Below are 19567 nucleotides of genomic sequence, written 5' to 3'. Positions count from 1 at the left end.
GACATGAAAAACATTAACTGTAATTGTAAAGACGAAATCGAATTGACATTTTTTTTGCCACAAATTACTAGCTTTACAAGAGCAGCTGTGGGCAAAGTACTCAACTTGAAGACTTTGTTTTAAACAATGAGAAAATTTGAAAATATTGAATTACACTTCTCTAGTTAATGGAAAAACAGAACTACTGACTTTTTTTTACAACTGAGTGGCAGACTCTGTATCTCCTTTCTTTAACAAATGACCTGAATACTGAAACCATGCACCTCATTTCCAATTACAGAGAAAGGCAGTTGTATCTCCAGGGTGCAGTCCTGATTTACTTCAGAATCAGTGGAAGGTGCCTCTTCCACAGAGTTGAGATGTCCTGACACCTCCATATAGATCCCTTCACTACCAAGTTAAATCAAAAGCAACAGTTACTTGTATTTGATTAAAGGCTACAATCAACAAGAGACTAACCCAGAGGACAGACTAATTAACTTTTTTGCATACTTTCTCCCCAAAAACCTTACAGTATAATCTCCAGTCATGTCAGATAATTAGATTTATTGGGGGGGGGAAAAAGCAAATATATTAAGTCCAAGGCTTACCACTAAGCAGTTCAATCCAATTTTGAACTGTTTCAGGAGGCTGGGTCTCTTTTATGTGTTTCAGAGCTTCATCAAGAAGAACATCCCCTGTAGGAGCATCTGACTTGCAAATCACCTAGGACAGAATAAAATGCTGTCAATATTTTGACTGAATTTATATACCATAAACATCCACCAGTAAAACCTGGAAAAATTTATCTGTTATCAAAACCAAGGAAGTTTTAAAAATAAGGAACCATCTCTAAGAATATGCAACTTGAAAAAAATAACCTAGTTTTCAAAAAAATCTAGTATTACAAAGCTATGTGAAGTTATATAGTTAGGTTATCTACAACTTAAATTAACCCTACTGGACTAAAACTACAGCATTAAGAACATACTTAATACCTGATTTTTTTAAGAAAGATAATCCACTAACCCAGCCAGGCCCTTCACTTCCTCCCCAAAACGAAGTAGACTGCCATCAGAGAGCAGTTTAATACTGCAGTATATTTTACTGCCTCAAGTCTATTTATTAAAAATACTGCAGTTAAACAATTAGGCCACAACAAATTGAGAAATCAATTACAAACTGAAAAAGCAGGAGAACTGGTTTTCTTCTATATAGTCATGGGTAAAAATAGGTTCAAGAGAACACGTAAGTTTTACAGCTCTGAAGAAAACATTGACCAGCAACACTACATTCCATTCACAGCACTTAAAACACACATATTAGGCAAAATAGGTATGTACTAATGAACTCCATAATATGGAATACTAAATGAGATTATCATTTTTTATTAAGTAACTTCTAAAATTATTTGAGCTCTTATGGCAAGAGAGCACTGAACAACAAAGAAATTCACAGTAATGTAATAAAATCTAAGAATTTGAGTAACTGCTTGTTTACCAACATAAATAGTTAAACCACGTACAAATACAACCTCTTCTGGTTTAGAAAAACAAAAGCACCAAATGAAAACATGAAGATCAAATTAGTCCAAGTGAGTGTTTGAATAAAAACAAATAATAATAAAATCTGTTTTTCTTTAGGAAAAGATGATTTACTACAGTGTCAAAACTATTGATGAAAATAATGACTAAATCTGGCAATTTGAATAGTTTTACAACTTAGCACTTCACAAGCATCAGGTAAAAAGATAATATGCAATTGACAGAAAAACTAAAACATCAACACAATTCCACATATACAAGAATAGAAGCAAGTGAAAGCTCTCATTTTTCTGTAACACTTCACAGTAGTCAGAAAGGTGTCCTGGAAAAGCTTTACGTGTCCTATTGAAATACATCCCAAGTTTAGTTCTGTTCTGTAGTTCTAATAATCCTTACTACAAACAATAGAGGAATACAAGACATTTTCATAGGGTCTCTAGATAACATTGAAATTAGTTGCAATGGTAGAACAGCTTCAATACTGGCAAAATACAGGAGATGTGTTTAAGATTAAATGAAAAGGAAAACTGCTGGAGAGATCTTTGTGAGTCTAACAGGTCATAGGTGGAATACTATTTCTGATTTAGATGGCATATATGAAGCATAGAAACTAATATTTTTAATAAAAATCAGCAAGAATGAACCTATCCACAAATGTCAGGCTAAAAAGAACAAAGTTTGTTTAGATCTAAAAAGAAAACGTATCAGATATTTTTACATAGAGAGTATCAAACAACAGTTTAGGGTGCCTGCTTTGGGAAAAATAAAAGATACCAGCAAATTAAACATCCAGGGAGCTGCCAAACTGCATTCAGTGGAGACTTTTAAGACTAAACATCTGCCAGGGAGGGACCAGAGAAACCTCATTATCTGTTAATGCATCAAGATTAAACAGTCTCTTGAGATATGTTTTGGGGAGCTGGAGATCACTCCAACCATAAATCTCAGATACTTGTTTTAAGAATACAACTACATTTTAACAGGCAATCCCTGTTTAAGACTAATCACAGAACAATGCATTTTTATCTTCCTGATTTACAAGCTTGCACCACAGCATCACTCAAACCCTCCATTAACTACATATGATGATATTACCTATCTTCCAATTTCATATAAAAATTCTGTATTTTGGAAGTTTCTGTTCTTTAATTATATAACAGCATACTTTAAGTTGGGTTTTAAAGCTCCTGGATTGCGGCTATTAATAGCCACCTATCAGATATTTCTTTAATTAGCCTAAAGACACCCAACTTATCTTTACTTCTTTTTAAAACTGACATTCCAGCAGTACTTTCGTTTCTTTGAAGTGTCCCACATGATTACACTGGACAGCTCCAGTCTGCTGCATCTGAGAGCCTGCTACTCACCATCTCACTTAACAGCTAAGATGAAGTCATCTTTTTGACCAATAGGTTCTTTATTATTAGAAAAAGGAAAAACAAAACCTACCTCACTGAAGAGAAAAAAAGCTCTTCAGTCTAAGATATATGTAACTTTTTTTTAAAATTCAGAAAACAGCTTTCCTTGCTTTTTTGGGATTAAGATTTTTTTTTTCTACCACTGCAAAGAAGTTTAAGAAGCCAGCCTGAATATAGTGTACCACAACAGTACGACCCTAAACATACAGGCATTTAGAGGTAAGAGCTGTAAGGAACAGACTCCACCATGCAACTCTGTTAGGACCCCATAAGCTCTCGTGAAGCTACAATACACAGGGATTTTGTTTCTAAGTTTACTGTTCTCTGCAGCCAGGCATATAGCACTGCTTCTTCTCATTTCTCTACTACACTGAATACTCACCGCACAGATTCTTCTGATTACCCTTCCCCTCAAACAAAAGTATTTTGGTTCACACCTCCATGGTATTTCTCTACTCCTCCCCCTCCCACCACATGGATGTGGCACAAGGCAACAGCAGAAGCTCAACCACCTCTCTCCAGCTTCATGGATCTGCTGTTTCTTGAAGGATGCATTGATGAATGCTTCCTGGCTAACTCTCTTCAGAGGCATAACAGCACAAGAGAGGTGTAACAGCACAGGAAGAGTGGCAAATCAAGTAGGTTGCCGATCTTGTGAACTGGATCACCACAGAAGATTACACATCTGCAAGAGGGAGATTATTTTCTCTCTTTAACAGAAGAGCTAAGGTAAAGAAAGAAGCTAAGCTCCTGGTTCTTCAGAGATGATGGTCCTTCGCCTATTGCAAGAACGCTTTCTTTATTCCCATTTTTCAGTGATTTATCAGGTACTAGATCTGCTTTGTATCCAATTGTTGAGGAAATTTAAGTTGTACAGAATATTTAATTTGCATTTTCCACAACGAAGCTTTGCAAATAAGCAATGCTAAAGATTTAGCACTTCTTGCACTGATTTTTAAGTAAACTTCATTATTTAGTTCTAATACAAAAATTCACTCATGCATGAATCACTCAGAATTGTCAGCTAGAAAATACTGAAGTTAATACACCAAGGATTTATTGGGATTTCTTTTGTTTTTAAGAACTCTAATGATTTGGTTTGCTTTCTGAGGCTGTTAGGTAGCACAGAGTACCATTTCCCATCTTCAATAACCACTAATCTTAGAAATTATTTACATATAAACCTCAACATTCATTTATTTGTTTCTAAAATAGATACCAGTAGCTAGAACTCCAAAACGATGCAATGATTACATACTCTTAAGCCAAACTCAAGAGGATGTTGCAACATAAAATACGTCATACTGACTTTCAAAGCTTCACTAACATCTATCCAATCCTTGTCTGTCAGTTTCTCAGTCTCATTTGTCTATGGCATTCAAGCGTGGATTTAATACATTTTGATCCATTCTGAAATTAGAAAATTTCCATTCTTAGAAACTGCAAAAAATTATCAGTAAAGATCCACCTGATTTAAGGCTCTAAGTAAAAACCATTGTAGCTAGCAAACTTTCAAGTTAGCTGTATGAGCAAGATGACAGTTAGTTGGTTATAAATCCATACTACTGCCCAAGTAACTAGTTCAACACTCTTCTTGTTCTCACCTTACCACTTGTGCCAGCAGTCTCACTTTGTGCCTCACCTGATGATAATATCGAGAAATAAAAGTAAAAACTAAACTGATCAAAGTAGTGAATTAGTTTTCAGCCAGAGGGGGTTACCTGACAAGCCTGCACAAATGCTAGGAACAACCCAAGAGACTCCAATAAGCCTCTTCACAAAGAGAGGACTACCCTTCACAGCTGCAAAACATGCTAAAATAACTGAAGCCTAAACTCCTCCCTTCAGACCATGGCTTGAAGATTCACAAATCAAAGCTTTGAGTTTTAAGGAGGTTTTACCTTCCCACGAATCTGAGGATGGACCTGGGGTGAGGAGGAAGAAAAGCTAGCCTGGGAGGCAGAAACTATAGAAAATGTTATTGCCACTGATTCACAACCTTGTATGCAACTACACAGTCCATTCCACTCACTAAACCACAGTATTTAATTCACAGCCAAAGCTGAGGACAAGGGGAGCAAAGCCTGCAAAAGGGGGACCAGAAAGACACTTCATACAGTTAAGACACTTAAATCTAGGCAACACAGAAACAACACTGAAATCTTTGTTGACACAATACTTCAAAGAAGATACAAAATGACACAAGTCAGTCATGAGAATTATTTCTGAACCGAGAGAAAGGTGATAACAGAGGGAGAAGAAACCTCATATAGATCAGCAGTTAGTGATTTTATTTGCAAGAAATTACTTAGGCAGAAACTAATAGTCATTTGAATTTTAAATTAAAGCCTTTTTCATAGAACACTCCTGCCTGCAAAAAGAAATCTCTCAATTGCCTTGTAACAGCAGAAAGAACACAGCCTTTAATATTGGGTAGCTTCTAGATTTCCTTCAGCAAGGGCCAGGGTGCAGACAGAGAAGAAACAAACACACCTACCAACTCCCAAAACCACATGATCAAAGTTTTAACAAGGTTCCTACCCCCCCCCCCAAACCCATAAGAAAAATCCCACAAAACTAACCAAAGATGACAATAATTTTGCTTGTATTCTTTACTGAAGATTTTTCCATTTTCCTAAGGTTATTTTTCCATTTTCCTAAGAAAAGCCCCATAGTTAACATTTCAGGTAGCTAGAGCTGACAAGGTTTGCACAGAATGAAAATAACTGCTAAAGAACATTCCTGAATACCTAAGGAGCCAAAAGCTTTGAAGGAAAAAAAAAATTCTGCAAACTAATCAATACTGAATATGCTTAAATGAAGCTAAAAGAAGTAGCAGCTGTTTATCTGAACAGAGGTTTGATTCTTCAGAAGAGGAGGAAGTGGGAAGAAGGTTGGGGAATTTGTAAGCTTTCCTTTAAATAGATTAGCAAAAGATAATATTGCCAGGGAAATGTGACACAAAAGAGAATTTATCTGTGGTGGATAAACAACATTTGACAAAGTTTTCAATGAGCTTATTTTACACGTGTCCTCTAACAGCTGATGATGTAAAAATTTTTCAAACAGTGTGACTTTGCACATGTTGTTCAAAGGAAAAATCCAGCAGCAAAAGTAGTAAATTAAGGCCTCAAACCTTCAACCTAACGCAATAAAGGACCTTAAATGTTTGGCCATCTTGAAGGTCAGTGAGTACAACAAATCTAACACAACAGTCACATGCTTAAAGTAGATACAGTTTTGTGTTCTCAGGGGCCCAAGACACAAGGATCATTTCCTTCCCATGCACTGCAAGCATGTACTACAACATGGTGTACACCAGAACTGAACAGGGGTCTTGCAGGATACGTTTGGTAGGCTGTCAGCTTGCCATTCCCCCCCAGCATCAGCCCACATCTCACCAACACTGCACACATCAGTTCCTTCAGCAGATTACCACTGGTGCTACTGGCTCTGAGCAATAACTGCTGCCACCGTATGCTGAACAAAGCCACTGCCAACTGTTTGTGCAAGGTTCCCAACAGTACCAGTAACGCGTCAAGAGAACAAATGGGAGCAGAGAACATGTACAGAAGATTTTCCAAGGCATTTCAGCTTGCCATTGAAACACTCAACTCTGTGCATTTAACTTTGGTCACTACCCAGAATCTCAATCCCCATGTAAATTTAAAAAAAGTCTTTTCCTTGTAATCAGTTGTAATTTATAGTTGCTGTATTGCCTGAAGCATGGCACAAAAGTAAATGGATCATCTTCCCCCACTTACCTTTCTTGTTAATAGACTTTTACGCCTCATTCCACAAGCTTCTAGCTGAAGACGTCCTCGCAATGCCAATTCAATTAACATACAGCCACGCAATCCTGAGGAGATGCAATCATTCCAGAATGATGTGTAACCCTGTGAAGAATGAAAGACAGTAAGTTATCTCTATCTCCACCTGAAAGCGGAACAGAAAAAGAGGCTTACTGCATTCTCCAGTCAGTTCTCCTGCCTTCAAACACTTTTGAAGTAGCATCACTAGCCAACAACCATTCCTGCACTGAAACACGGAACAGAACTCATCCCCTATTAGTTTTGACACTTGGTCTCACCTCTCTGAAGAACAGGGAAACCTCAGGAAATTATACAAAACGTAACTGAGGTATTAAGAACTGAGAGACATAAAGCATGGTTTACACATACTCAAAATAAACTTACTACATTTTTAAGACATCAAGTGTTTGGCATTACCAACATCACACAGGCTTATCTGAGTTTCTTGACAAATATTAATGTCATTTAGTATCCGTAAATAATATGGCACCGATAAAGTAGTAACAACCTAAAAATTGGTATTAAATAAAATATGGAGTATACTGGAACACAAATGCGGCAATCAGCACAAATGACAGAACAGATCTTTTTACCTCAAATACAGTAAAATAAAAGACAAAAGTTTTCAAGCAAATATTCAGAACAGCTACCATTTTGTCATTTAACACTCTGTCTTTTGAGAAATGATTGCAGAAACACTTGATATCATCCAGAAGGACCTTCCAAAACTTCTCTAGTGATAAGTGCTGAAAAGGAAGGGGGGAACAGAAAAAGGAGGGAGTGCTCCCCTTCATAAAATTTCTCTTAACCAATAACAAAGACTAGGTTGAATCAAGAGCACTTCAATTTTATTCTGTTCGCAGGTAAAAGCTGTCCATGTATAAAAATGCACACATCTGAAATCCGTTGAACTTAGAAACCAGTCCCTAACTAAGGCATGCCAAAAATACAGATTTCCAGGAACATTATAATACTTGTTTCCATTTAGCACTTAACTTTTTTCAAGAGCTGTATTATATAGATGACCAATGCTTCCAAGAAGTCTACAAAAGCTCTGAATCTCTAGAAAGTAATTACTGAAATACGTCACAAATATTTATTTAAAAGGTCATGAATGTAAGGTTGGAAAGGTATTTGGGAAGTTATCTAATCAGCATTCTACTTGGAGCTGGTATTTTGTGAGCATCAGCTATTCTCTTAAGTCAGTCATTCTGTAAATTAAGATTTTGGTTGGCATCAGACATTTCTTTGCCAAAAAACATGCAAGATAAGGTACAGTATTTGCTTGATGAAAAAGGAAAAAGAAAAAATCCGAAGAGATTACTTCTACATTCTAATATTTCAGATTTATTTATTTTTAATCAGACAACACATATGCAAACTGAAAATCTACTGCACAAACATACAGCTGAGCACTTCTTCCTATTCACAAAAACTCGTTCTATTATTATGCAAACAATTAAAGTGCTAGATTTCCCCCCTCTTTGTTTAGTAATGAAAACTGAATATATATTTTTAAAGTGAGTACTTTTCAACTAAATGCTTGACTACACCACTCCCAGCAGCAATTACCAGTTGTAAACTCCTCTGCTCCAGCAGTTATTCAACATACACAGCCAGAGGATGTGGGTTGCAGAGAAACACAGGATCATAGGATAATTCTGGTTGGAAGGGAACACGGGATCTCTAATCAAACCTCCTGCTGAAGGCAGGTTCAGCTATGAAGCCAGGTCAAGCTGGCTCTGGGTTCTATTCAAGCAAGTCTTGAAAACCTCCAAGGATGGAGACTGCACAATCACCCAACAGTTTTTAATGAAGTGATCCTGAAAGGCAGCTCAAAAAGATTATATTCTTCATAAATGGGACTGCTTGTTCTAGTGGGTTAGATGATGTTAAAGTCATAAGAATATATACGGTGTCACCACCTTTTTATTTTTCTCCAGGCTCTGAGTTTGCAGGTGATCTACTAGCAAAAGGAACATCATATTTCAATACACAGAGATTATACTGCTATCCACACAGTGAGGAAGGAGGTATTTTGTAACACTTAAGTGTCGTTCTGAACATTTCTCAATCCATTATACTTATCTTTCCAGATAGTTCAGGCAGATGGACTGACTGGTTTTGGCACTTACTGCAAAGACCTCAGACAACTGAAAGAGCCTTCACAAAAGGTCAGTTTAGCACACAAGAGTAAGAAAATCATCTTTTAAATTAACTCAAACTTCCCAGTGTAAGTGAAGATGAGTAGAAGCAGACGTTTATTTTCAATATTGCAAACAGCTTCTTGACACCTACTTTATATGGCATATAGCATAACTAAAAAATGGTGCATAAAAGAGAACAGTGCTCAGCATTACTGAACTACTGCCTATTAAAGAGGCTATAGATGGACACTGAAGAAAAAAAGAGGAGTGAAAGGAATAATAAAATAGAGAGGAAAAACAGCAATATAGAATAATATACTATTTGCACACAAAACTTTTACAACCTTTTAGTCCTTGTCTGTGGAGAAAAAATGAAGCTAGCTCACAGGTTAGAAAAGTCTGTGTTTCTATTCAACTGTTTTTACAGGAAGGCAAAAGTTTTATTCATAGGAGATTGACAATGAAATTTGACAGACAGCAATGGATCTGTAAACCACACATAGTCTGGGAAGCTCCCACCCAGCTGACGTCAGTGCACACTGCAGGAGGAGTCATCATTCCATACACACCCATCCCCTGAATGTGGCCTGGTCATTGCCCATTACAGGTTACGGAACAAGACAGGGATTTGGTTTGACCTTTTAACACTGTTCTCACTGTTATTCCAAATGTCTAACAGTCTCAAAACACTTAGACTGAAGATCAAAGTGCACTAGTTACAGATGCAAATCATTCCACTATTTAGTGCTCTTAAACAGCACTAGTTTTCTCAAATACAACATCAAATATTTTTACTTTATTAGTCTTCCTACAAGTCTTTTGTAATGTTATAAACATCCTAACTCAATGAAATACTTATTAAAAGATGCTAAGCAGCAGGGGACAAAAAAAAAAAAAGCCTTACAAGGCAGGGAATTATTTTTATCTGACAGCGATCACACTGCTATAGCACTAAAAGCTATTAATAGCTTGCAGGACAATTTTAAATCTACGTTGATTCAAAGATCAAAAGAATGTTTACAACTGTCATGTTTATTTACACAAACAATAGTACAAAAGCATTTTTCATCAGACCTGACCTAGAAATTTTCAGGTAAGAAATAATTTTGCTAGACAAGCATAAGGAAAATGAGAATAAAGTTTATAATAGAAACTTGTCACTATATTAACTCTGAAATCTCAGACTTTCCTCCCAGGCACGGCAAAGCACGGAGCACTAAGATACTCTTTCTGCTTTAAGAGTAAGTTATTCAAAATCCATGGTGACGAGGCCATTTCTCTCCCACCACCTCCTGCTGCATGTATTTACTTTATCCTCTTCCTATGCCCTTTACCCAATTTCCAGCTCACACAGGTCTTCCTGTTCAGTTAGACACTAATCACTTGACACTCTCACTCAAGACTTATTAAATAGTCCATTTCCCAATGATGGCCCTGTGCCTCAGTGTTACCCAGCCTACCTTATCTTGCACTCCCTGCTTTTTCATTGCCTCCTCAGCTGCACTTGCCCATCACCAAACCTCTGACACTCCTTTCCACAGCACTCCCCGTCCCCACCTCCTTTTTGTGCAAAACATTGATATGAAGAAATAGCGTGAAATGGGGACAATGGACATGGGTTGTGATGGTATATGTCTGCTCAAGGAATGTGGGTATGGTGACTGGTATGGGTGTGGTGTCTGGTCACATAGCCACACAGCTTTGAGGAGACACTACCCTTCTTCCTCTAACAGAGGGGCTATTTATAAAAAGGATGAGAAAAGGATGAGAGACATTCCAATGTTATCTAGAGGAAGGGAGTGCTAAGTCTTCTTGCTGGAGAAGATAGAATGCTCACAAGGACATGAATCACCTACAAACCTGCAAGACCACCACATTCCAGGCAAAGGACTGATAAGCTAATTAACATACGAAGCGAGAGTAAGCGGGTTTAGGTAACGAATATGTATAGGCGTTAATTGAATATTCATCTGTCTTATTGTATAAATGTCACTTCGGGCATGCACGCTTGTGGTGGAGCAATCCCCCCGTGCATCTGCGCGCAATAAACATACCTACTTTATAACTTTTGGGTTATAGAGTCTAATTCCGCACGTCAACGTAACACATTAACTTATGACTTCCAGGTTTATGAAGATCTGAATTTCTGTGTCCCTCATTGATTTCCTTTGACCTGTTCACACAGATGGTACAGACAATACAGCAAAGTATTTACACTACATACAGTGAGCAGCCATTTTATTCTTGTCTCTAATCCAAGAGGGACAACGCCGCGTGATACATTAGCAGACATACAAGCAAATAATCCATACTAATAGGCTGAGTCTAGCTCTGCTGGGCAAAGCTCAAGTGCAGGCAGCTTCTTCCTACTTACTGTAGCGAATACCCCAGTTCACATCTGCAAACCATAAAAAAATATTGTGAATGTATGCTAAGACCCAGTCTCCTATAGATGCTGGCATGCAGAGCGCATCAGAAAGCGGTGTTCATACACATACCCTGTAGGGAAGGAAGCGACAGGGAAGAGATCCTGAGTGCAAACCATCCTACCAATGTCCCTTAACTTTAAATTACATTATTCTGTAACAATATTCCCAGTTTGCCTCCAAGATCCCTGACTCTCAAACTTCACAAAGCTATACTTTAAATGGAGTAGGGTCCTAGGAGTTGCAAAAAATTGTAAGGATCAATAAAAAGTATGTGAACTCCTGCACAAAGAAACAAAATGTCTTTCAGCAGCTCAAAAATTACCACCCCAGCAGTAAAAAACCTACTGGGATCATTTGTTTATGCTATAATAAAGCCATGGCTAGATAGGCTTATATAGAGAGAAAACATGTACACACTAGTTCTGACAATACCAGGTAAATATTCTGTTGGAAGCACCCAGTATTAAGTATTACAGAGTTAGAGCTATTGCAGAAATACTGAAGTACACTTCCACAGAACACAGATTCCTATTTTTTCAAGATACTAAAAATCTAAATTTCTGGATATTTTAAACACATAGATTACTGGAGAGATTTTGTAATTCAAAGATTATTTGTAAAAATGTTTTTTAAAAAAGACAGATTAAGACAACGCTTTCTCCATCTCTGATCCTAAAGGGCACTGCAGCAATGACCACAATTTACTAGGCATATAAAAAATCAGAACAAGAAAACTACCATAACTAGACATGTCTGAAGGTATTTGGCAAATATCAGTGCCAAACAGGTGTAACAATTTCTACATAACTGGTGCTGCTTTAAGAAATTGTACAGAACTTCAAAAACACCAACTTAAGCACAAAACAACCAGCCTTCATGGAGTATCCAGTTGCCTCAACATTGCTGTACTCAGCTTCCAGGCAATTGTCAGACTAGCTCTATTTAAAACCAACAAAAAAACCAAACCCCTCAAAAAACAACCCAAAGAAACTTCAAAATTTTCTGTTTCCCAAGTGCAAATTAAAGCCATGCAGCAGTACAAGTGCAAAAAATGCAATTAAATTGCAGATGCCATTTTATGTTTATAGACTTCCTCTCAAAATATTGACAGAGAAGTAAACCTTAATGGATTAGAGTGAAGTTTAAAAAAAAAGAGAACTACCTCTTTCAGAAAACTGAGTACAAGACTTACAGGAGACCAGGTAACCTTTTACTTAGAATACTTTGGTTTTCACATCAGAGTTCCTAAAAATCTTATCCCACTACAAATTACACATTCTCTCCCCAATTCTTCATTTAACTCAGAATAGGTGAGCAACAGTTCCGCTACGCCTGGCACAGACCAGAAGATAGGGGAGCACTGAAAAATCCAAAAAAATCTCAGATTCAAAAGAAAGGAAAAGAAAAAAAGAAAATAAAAGGAGCTTGCAGAGTTCCAACCCTGAGGCTTCAAGATACATACAGGACAATAAAACAAATTATGTGTTTCACTTACTTGGTTAAGGCCACCTGTTCACAGAACAACACAGCACAATACAGACTGTAGTAGCCAACGCACTTCCCGATCTAACCCAGTGAATCTCAAGCTATTGCAGATTACTCTGCAGAGCACAGAACCACAGCAAATGGAAATCAGCTTTATAAGTCTTTTTAAAAAAGCATCATAAAGCCATTCAATAGTCTGTCAAGGTAACTGGTGGTTCGAACAGCCTGCTCACCAAAATAAATTTCTTTATTTTAGCAACAACAGTTTCCTCAGGCCCATTCTCAGATCCACACAAACTCATATTCAGTATTAGCGATTAGTGTTAGGTCGAAGTCTTGGCTCTGACTGAGACTCCACTTACATTTGTGAAGAACCACAATAGCAGAGCTTCCCTGAGGTAACACATGTAACACTGCCCTGACTACACTTGCGTTACTAAAAGCCTTTTCATTTAACATTCAGACTTAAGAATACCCCTTAAACTCTGACCTAGCACCCTCTACTTAAAAACAAAACAAATGATCTACGGTAACCAAACTGAAATAAACCAATCAATCGAAGAGGAACCTTCTGATGGAGAAATATCACTACAGCCACCCAAACCCCTGAAGAATTCCTGTCCTCAGAAAATTCCAAACTCTTCTTCTACAAAAGACAAATAAAAAGATCTCAAAATCTAGCAAAGCATGCAATTTCTGAAATTTCATATAGAGGCAGCAGAAATAAAATGTTGGTTTAACCTTTTCCAGCCATGGTAGCACCATCAGAAGGGGAACAGGCCAACTTGGAAAGTAACAGAAAGGCAAGATAAAAAAGTTATAGCTCCTGAGGAACATGGAAGTCTTAGCTCTGAGGCAACACATCGGGCAGTCTACCAAGAACCCCTAATTTCAGGGTTCTAAGCTAGGAGGCACAATTTTAATTAAAGGAAGCTTTCAATTTAGCAAACGGTAAATTCGGAGTTTACAGGTAGAAGAATTCAACCAGCTCCACTTGGATGCTGAAAGAAAAATCAAGACTTCCCAAACTCTGCTAGAAGTTTTCCATTAAAAGAATTCAACCAGCTCCACTTGGATGCTGAAAGAAAAATTAAGACTTCCTAAACTCTGCTGGAATCTGCTACTACTTTTCTTACTTCTGCATGAATAACATTCAAATACTGTGTCCGCCGTAGCAATATAAAAGCTCCAAGACATAAAATTACTGGTTTGTTTTACACACAAATAAGCGTTTAGCTTTCCCAAACAAGAGTTTCTCCCTTGGCATCTATTCTTTCCAATACATAGCTGACTTTTTATGGTATATTCTCAGAAATCACAGATGACAAACATACTGGAAAATATTCTGTGACTGCTGGCATTTCGGGAAGTTATTGAAGGGTAATTAATCACCCTCACCAAATTTACATGCCAACATAATAAAAATATGGTTTGGACACCTTACAACATACGAGGTTCATTCCTCCTGTTAAGATGAGAATAGAACAAATAGTTGTCAACAATAGTGGGCTAACTAAAGCAAATGTGGAACTTGGGATAAAAAAAAACACTTTGAAAGTTAGTTTAGGTCATTTGTAGAATTGTGCAAAGCAAATTGAGTAGGTCTGCTGGTATAAATTATATGTGTGGGACTGACTTTCATGTTGCGTAGCACAATTAGTGAAAAGCCTTGTCCTGGTTTTAGCTGGGACATTCATTTTCTTCTTAGTAGCTGGTATTGTGTTTTGGATTTGGTGTAAGAACAAATTGACAGCACACTGATGTTTTTAGTTGTTGCTGGGTAATGTTTATAATAATTAAAGGACTTTCCAGCTTCTCAGGCTCTGTCAGCAAGAAGGCTGGAGGGGCACAAGAAACTGGGAGGGCACACAGCTGACCTGAACTAGCCAAAGAGGTATTCCTACCATGGAAAGTCATGCTTAGTATATAAGCTGGGGGGTGGGGGAGTGGCCACGGTCTGCCAATCATTGCTCAGGGACAGGCTGGGCACTGGTCAGCAGGCGGTGAGCAACTGTGTTGTGCATCACTTGCTTTCTTCCTTTCATTTGGATTTCATTCCCCTCCCCTTCTCTCTCCCTTTCATTATAATTGTTATCATTATTACTGGGGATTTTTTATTTTATTTCAAGTATTAAATTGTATTACCTCAACCTTTGTGCTTACATTCCTTTCCAATTCTCCTAATTCTCCTCTCTATCCCTCTGGGTAAGGAGGGAGTGAGCAAGCAGCTGCGCGGCACTTAGTTACCAGCTGGGGTTAAACCATGACAAGCCTACTTTTCTCATTTACACTGCATATGTCCCAAAGGGAGACTATACCTGAATGCTCACTTTGAATAGTTATTTCAATACTGCGGAAGAGACTTATGCTTTGTATATACATAAATTCAGGTATCTTTTCTCAGAGGTACTAGCAGTGGTAGAGAGAAATACCGGGGGCAGGGGGGGAAAGCAGGAAAAGAAACTGAGGACAAAATGACATCCCAGTGTTTAATTACCTTCCCAGCACAAGCACCTCATTCAAACCACTACTTTCTGCACACCACTTCAATTAATTATCCTTAGATTCATTTCAGTTCTACTGACCTTTCAAATCAATGTCACAGTATCTCTTTTAACCTCACATAAAACCATATAACTGGAGAAGGTGCATCCCCTGTCATGTCTTCATTTTTAGCCATTTGAGGACCAAACACAAGAATGCAACCAAACAAAGCCTGAACTGCTACTGAAGAGAAAGTATTTTTTTACACCATTGAAGCATATCACTGTTCTCTCTTGAGCCCGTAGTAGCATTTGTGCAGTCAGCTGGGTGAGAAAGTGGTATGTCTGAAAGCTAAGGATCACTCTCCTCATCTGATTCGCTAAGCTGGTGAACAAATTTCAGAGACAGCACAGGAAAGGGAAGGAACATGGTTGGGACAGAAAGCAAAAGGCAAGAGCATCCCCCTCAGTGACAACCCACACTTCAATGACAAACTGTTTTCGAAGTCTGAATAGTTTTCACAAATTGAAGAGTTATGGCTAGAACTATTCACTTAGTCTTTGGAATAAAGAGCTGGAAAAAAACCAAACATACATTATTGGGCTGCCTGTACTGAAGCCATTCATGAGCACAATCAGCTCAGAAAATATTAAATGCTTAAAGCTTCAAGCATCATGCACTATATTCAACAATACTTTCAGCTCCCAGTTTGGACCTCAGCAATGATTACCCTGATCATCATAAATTTGAAATTATATTATTTAAATCTGATAGGACAGTAACAGCATCCCTTTCTGATTCTGAAAGAATCTGCTATTGCCTCAGAGAGGTGCCTGACAAAACCAATTTCAGCTTCTGCAACATTCTCTCACAAGACTAAAATCAATATCCTTTGGCAAAGAACTCTTGGGTCTTACCCCAAAGAACTACTTGGTCTTACTATTCACACTCAGCTGAAAATATAACATTCAAGGTTAGGGTCCTGCTTAATTAACTCTTCAATACTACTTTCAATCTCTTCCCTCCTCTGTGGGCCTGTAAGACAAGACAGAAGGAAGGCTGCCACAATTCTGGAATATAAGAATGATGTGAGAGCATGCTCAAAATTTATTTCTCATGTTTGAGTTCTAAGACAACAAGCAACCCTGAAATGCAAAATTGATTTTTGGTTTTGACAGCAATAAAATTGTATTGAATCTATGATTATCCAGAAAATTATAAAAAGACAAGCCCTCCATTTTTCTTACAGAATTGTTTCACAATTCTACTGTCTGCCAGATTTTGATTTTCACTGCTTGTATAGACCAATCTGCTTTAAGATATATTTGGTTAAAGACATGACCCAGTTTCACCTGACAGGAACACATTCAGAGAAAGCTGCTTTGTACATATTATATAGACATATAATATACATACTAACCAAACAGATTTATTTTTCAGGTAGCTCTTAAATTGGTACAAAGGAATTTCAGACCCAGTAAAAGAAATACAGTTCTATCTATCTACAGAATTGGAAAAAAAAAAACCCAATGCATTTCTGAAGACCAGTCATCCATCAAGAATAATATTAAAAAGATAAAACCAACATGCCCAGAACTTGCAAATATTTAAAATACTCAAGAAAAACACCTACTAGAGGAATACTCTGGATTTTCTCATTTGTCAAAGGGAAAATACTCAAACTTCCAGACATCTGCAATTAAAATAACCTGGATTCCTCTTCATCCTCTTCACATTAGATTAAGGATCTATGCCAACCTATACCTAGGTAGCTCTTCACTGCAAATCTTACCTTTCAAGTAAGCCATCACCTGATCATCCCAGAAGGTTGCAGGAACATCTAATAACACATCTGACCTATGGAACTTTTGGAAATTAGTATCCGATTAAAAAAGAAAAGCAAGCCAGGGTGCAGAAGTGTTTACTATTGGAATACTACAGTGTGAGGACTTTGATGTCTGACTGTAGTCTGTCTTGATTTCCTCTTTTCATGCAACTGAAATCATCGGCCATTTCACTGGAACATAAATTGTAGTCTAGTTACAAACAGAAGACAAGTTAGTGAAGAAAATCTCTTAAAGTGTTCTGACAGCCAAACACCAGAAATACGCTTTCAGGAAAGCAAGCATACATATTCTACAAAGCACAGCACTATTGACAAGAAACTTGTCAGGTATTTGATTAACCTGCCATTGCATTTAAGAATAAATAATAGAGCAACTGCTATTGACTACTGAAAGCACTGAAGCCAAATGCTATTCCCCAGCTTTTCAAGCATGTACACAGGCATACATTATGCAGACATGTCTCCCCACTAAAATGAAGACAATAAAAACCGTAACACTGCTGAAGAGGAGGCAACTAACACATGCACACTGCTGAACCCTTACAAGACCCCTGAACAAATCAACATTTTAGTCTGACTGATCATTTTGGAATGAAAAGACAAAAAATCTTGCTGAAAGTTCGGCCTCTAAGTGCATACACATGCAGATAATGACTTCAAATATTTGCATAGCCCTTGCAAAGCCACCTTCCATCAAGAATCCAATCTCTATTCTCCATACTTCGTGCAAAAAAAAAAAAAAAAAAGACTTAATTATTTGTTCCATAACCTGTAAACCGCTTTCTACACTACCAGCTACTGTTACTGAGCATAAAATCTGACTTTATTTGAAATAGATGTTTAATTAGAACTGGTGCTTAAGTCCTCCACATCAGACTCTTCTCTCAAAAAAAGAAGTCCTCCCACAGCAATAAGCAAATATAGCAGAATCAGTGAAATAGCTCGCATCCTGCCTAGATCTAACAACCAGAAGCTTACAACGCAAACCTTGCATGTACTTAAAGTGTCTCCTGGTGGTGGGCTGACCCTGGCTGGCTGCTAAGTCCCACCTAACTGCTCTCTCAATCCCCCATAACAAGACAGGGGGAGAGAATAGGAAGAGAAGTGAAAAAACAAAACTAAGTGATGCAAAACACTCACTCACCACCTCCCACAAGCGGGCTGATGTCCAGCCAGTCCCCAAGCAAAGGCCACCTTCCCAGCACCTCCATCCTCTCCCTTTATATTGCTGACCATGACCCTATAAGCATGGGATACCCCTCTCATCAGCTGGGGTCATCTGTCCGGGCTGTCCCCCCTCCCAGCCCCTTGCACACTCCAACCTACCCATGGGTGGGGGGCGCTGGGCAGAGCAAGAAACAGATGCTGTGACACAGCAACAGATAAAATATGGGTGTGTTATCAACACTGTTTTGGTCAAAAATTGAAACCATAGCACCATACTGGCTGATATGAAGAAAATTAACTCTATTCCAGCCAGGACCAGTACACTTCTCTTAAAAACAGCAAGAAAAACCTAAATCTGGTTATGTCCTTCTAATACAAAGAAAGCAGGTATAATACTGACTGACTAAATAACTGGTGGAAGTTTCACTAATTTTGACTAACTAGACCACGTTAAATCTACAATTCTCTCCTTTAGACTTACAAATACACTACGTCTACCCCCAAATACAACAGCTAGCCCTCTCTTCAACACTAATCACAATTTAAACCACTATGTAAAGCACTGTGTTTTTTCAACTTGGGGAGCTATACAATGTTTCATTTTGAGGGATTTGTACCTGGTCATTGATGTGGATGGATTTTCAAAGTCCTGTTCTCAGTGTTCACAAAAAAAGTGTACATAAGGGACAGGGACTCCTCTCCTCTTAATCTAAACTTGCCCTAGTTTTCTTTCAGTTTCTTCTCTTCGAATCAGGTGTCTCCCTTGTTTCACTTATCCACACATAAACAATTTTCCAGAAACAGATTATCTCGTAATAATGCCATGTCAACATTTTCATTATGAGATTAAAATAATTCCACTCATTTCACTGTTCTTACACTAAAAGGAACGGGTTCTTCCATTCAGTACTTGACACGGACCAACTGTAAACTGAAAGTCTCAGCCACAGACTGCAGATGCCGCTAAAGTGGAGTCTCATATAAATGTCCAGCACAGAGAGTTGTAATTAGTGCTTCCTAAGTGATTAGTACAGATCGAACATCCATCTGGCATTTAACTTCATCTTAGGCAATAAATGTTATACCTGCCTTCTCCTCTGTACAATGCAAAAGACATACTGAAATGGCAACACAATATGTATGCAACACTTCTCTCATGGGAGAGACTGTTGAATGTGAAACTGCCAAAGTAAAATCAAGTGTCTACTTAAGTAAAAAGTGGAAGTGCAATGTGCTGCGCTATACCAGAATGACTG

General features: G+C 37.9%; 1 protein-coding gene across 2 annotated transcripts in view; it reads right to left on the bottom strand.

The window, feature by feature from the left end:
* GOLPH3 (golgi phosphoprotein 3) overlaps positions 1-19567 on the bottom strand; it is a 33273-nt gene that overhangs the window by 6896 nt on the left and 6810 nt on the right. The window contains exons 2-3 of one of the 2 annotated variants that reach the window (XM_056324315.1): positions 6706-6837; positions 591-705 (exon numbers count right to left, since the gene is read on the bottom strand). In XM_056324315.1, coding sequence (XP_056180290.1) covers positions 591-705; positions 6706-6837 — 247 coding nt within the window. Of the gene's footprint in view, positions 1-590; positions 706-3323; positions 3670-6705; positions 6838-19567 lie in introns of those variants that run through there. The other variant, XM_056324316.1, reaches the window with a different exon arrangement.

The sequence above is a fragment of the Falco biarmicus genome, chromosome Z (assembly GCF_023638135.1).
Source record: "Falco biarmicus isolate bFalBia1 chromosome Z, bFalBia1.pri, whole genome shotgun sequence".
In the NCBI taxonomy this organism is placed as follows: domain Eukaryota; kingdom Metazoa; phylum Chordata; class Aves; order Falconiformes; family Falconidae; genus Falco; species Falco biarmicus.
Note: the sequence above shows the minus strand (reverse complement) of the source record. Positions and strands in the feature narration are given on the sequence as shown.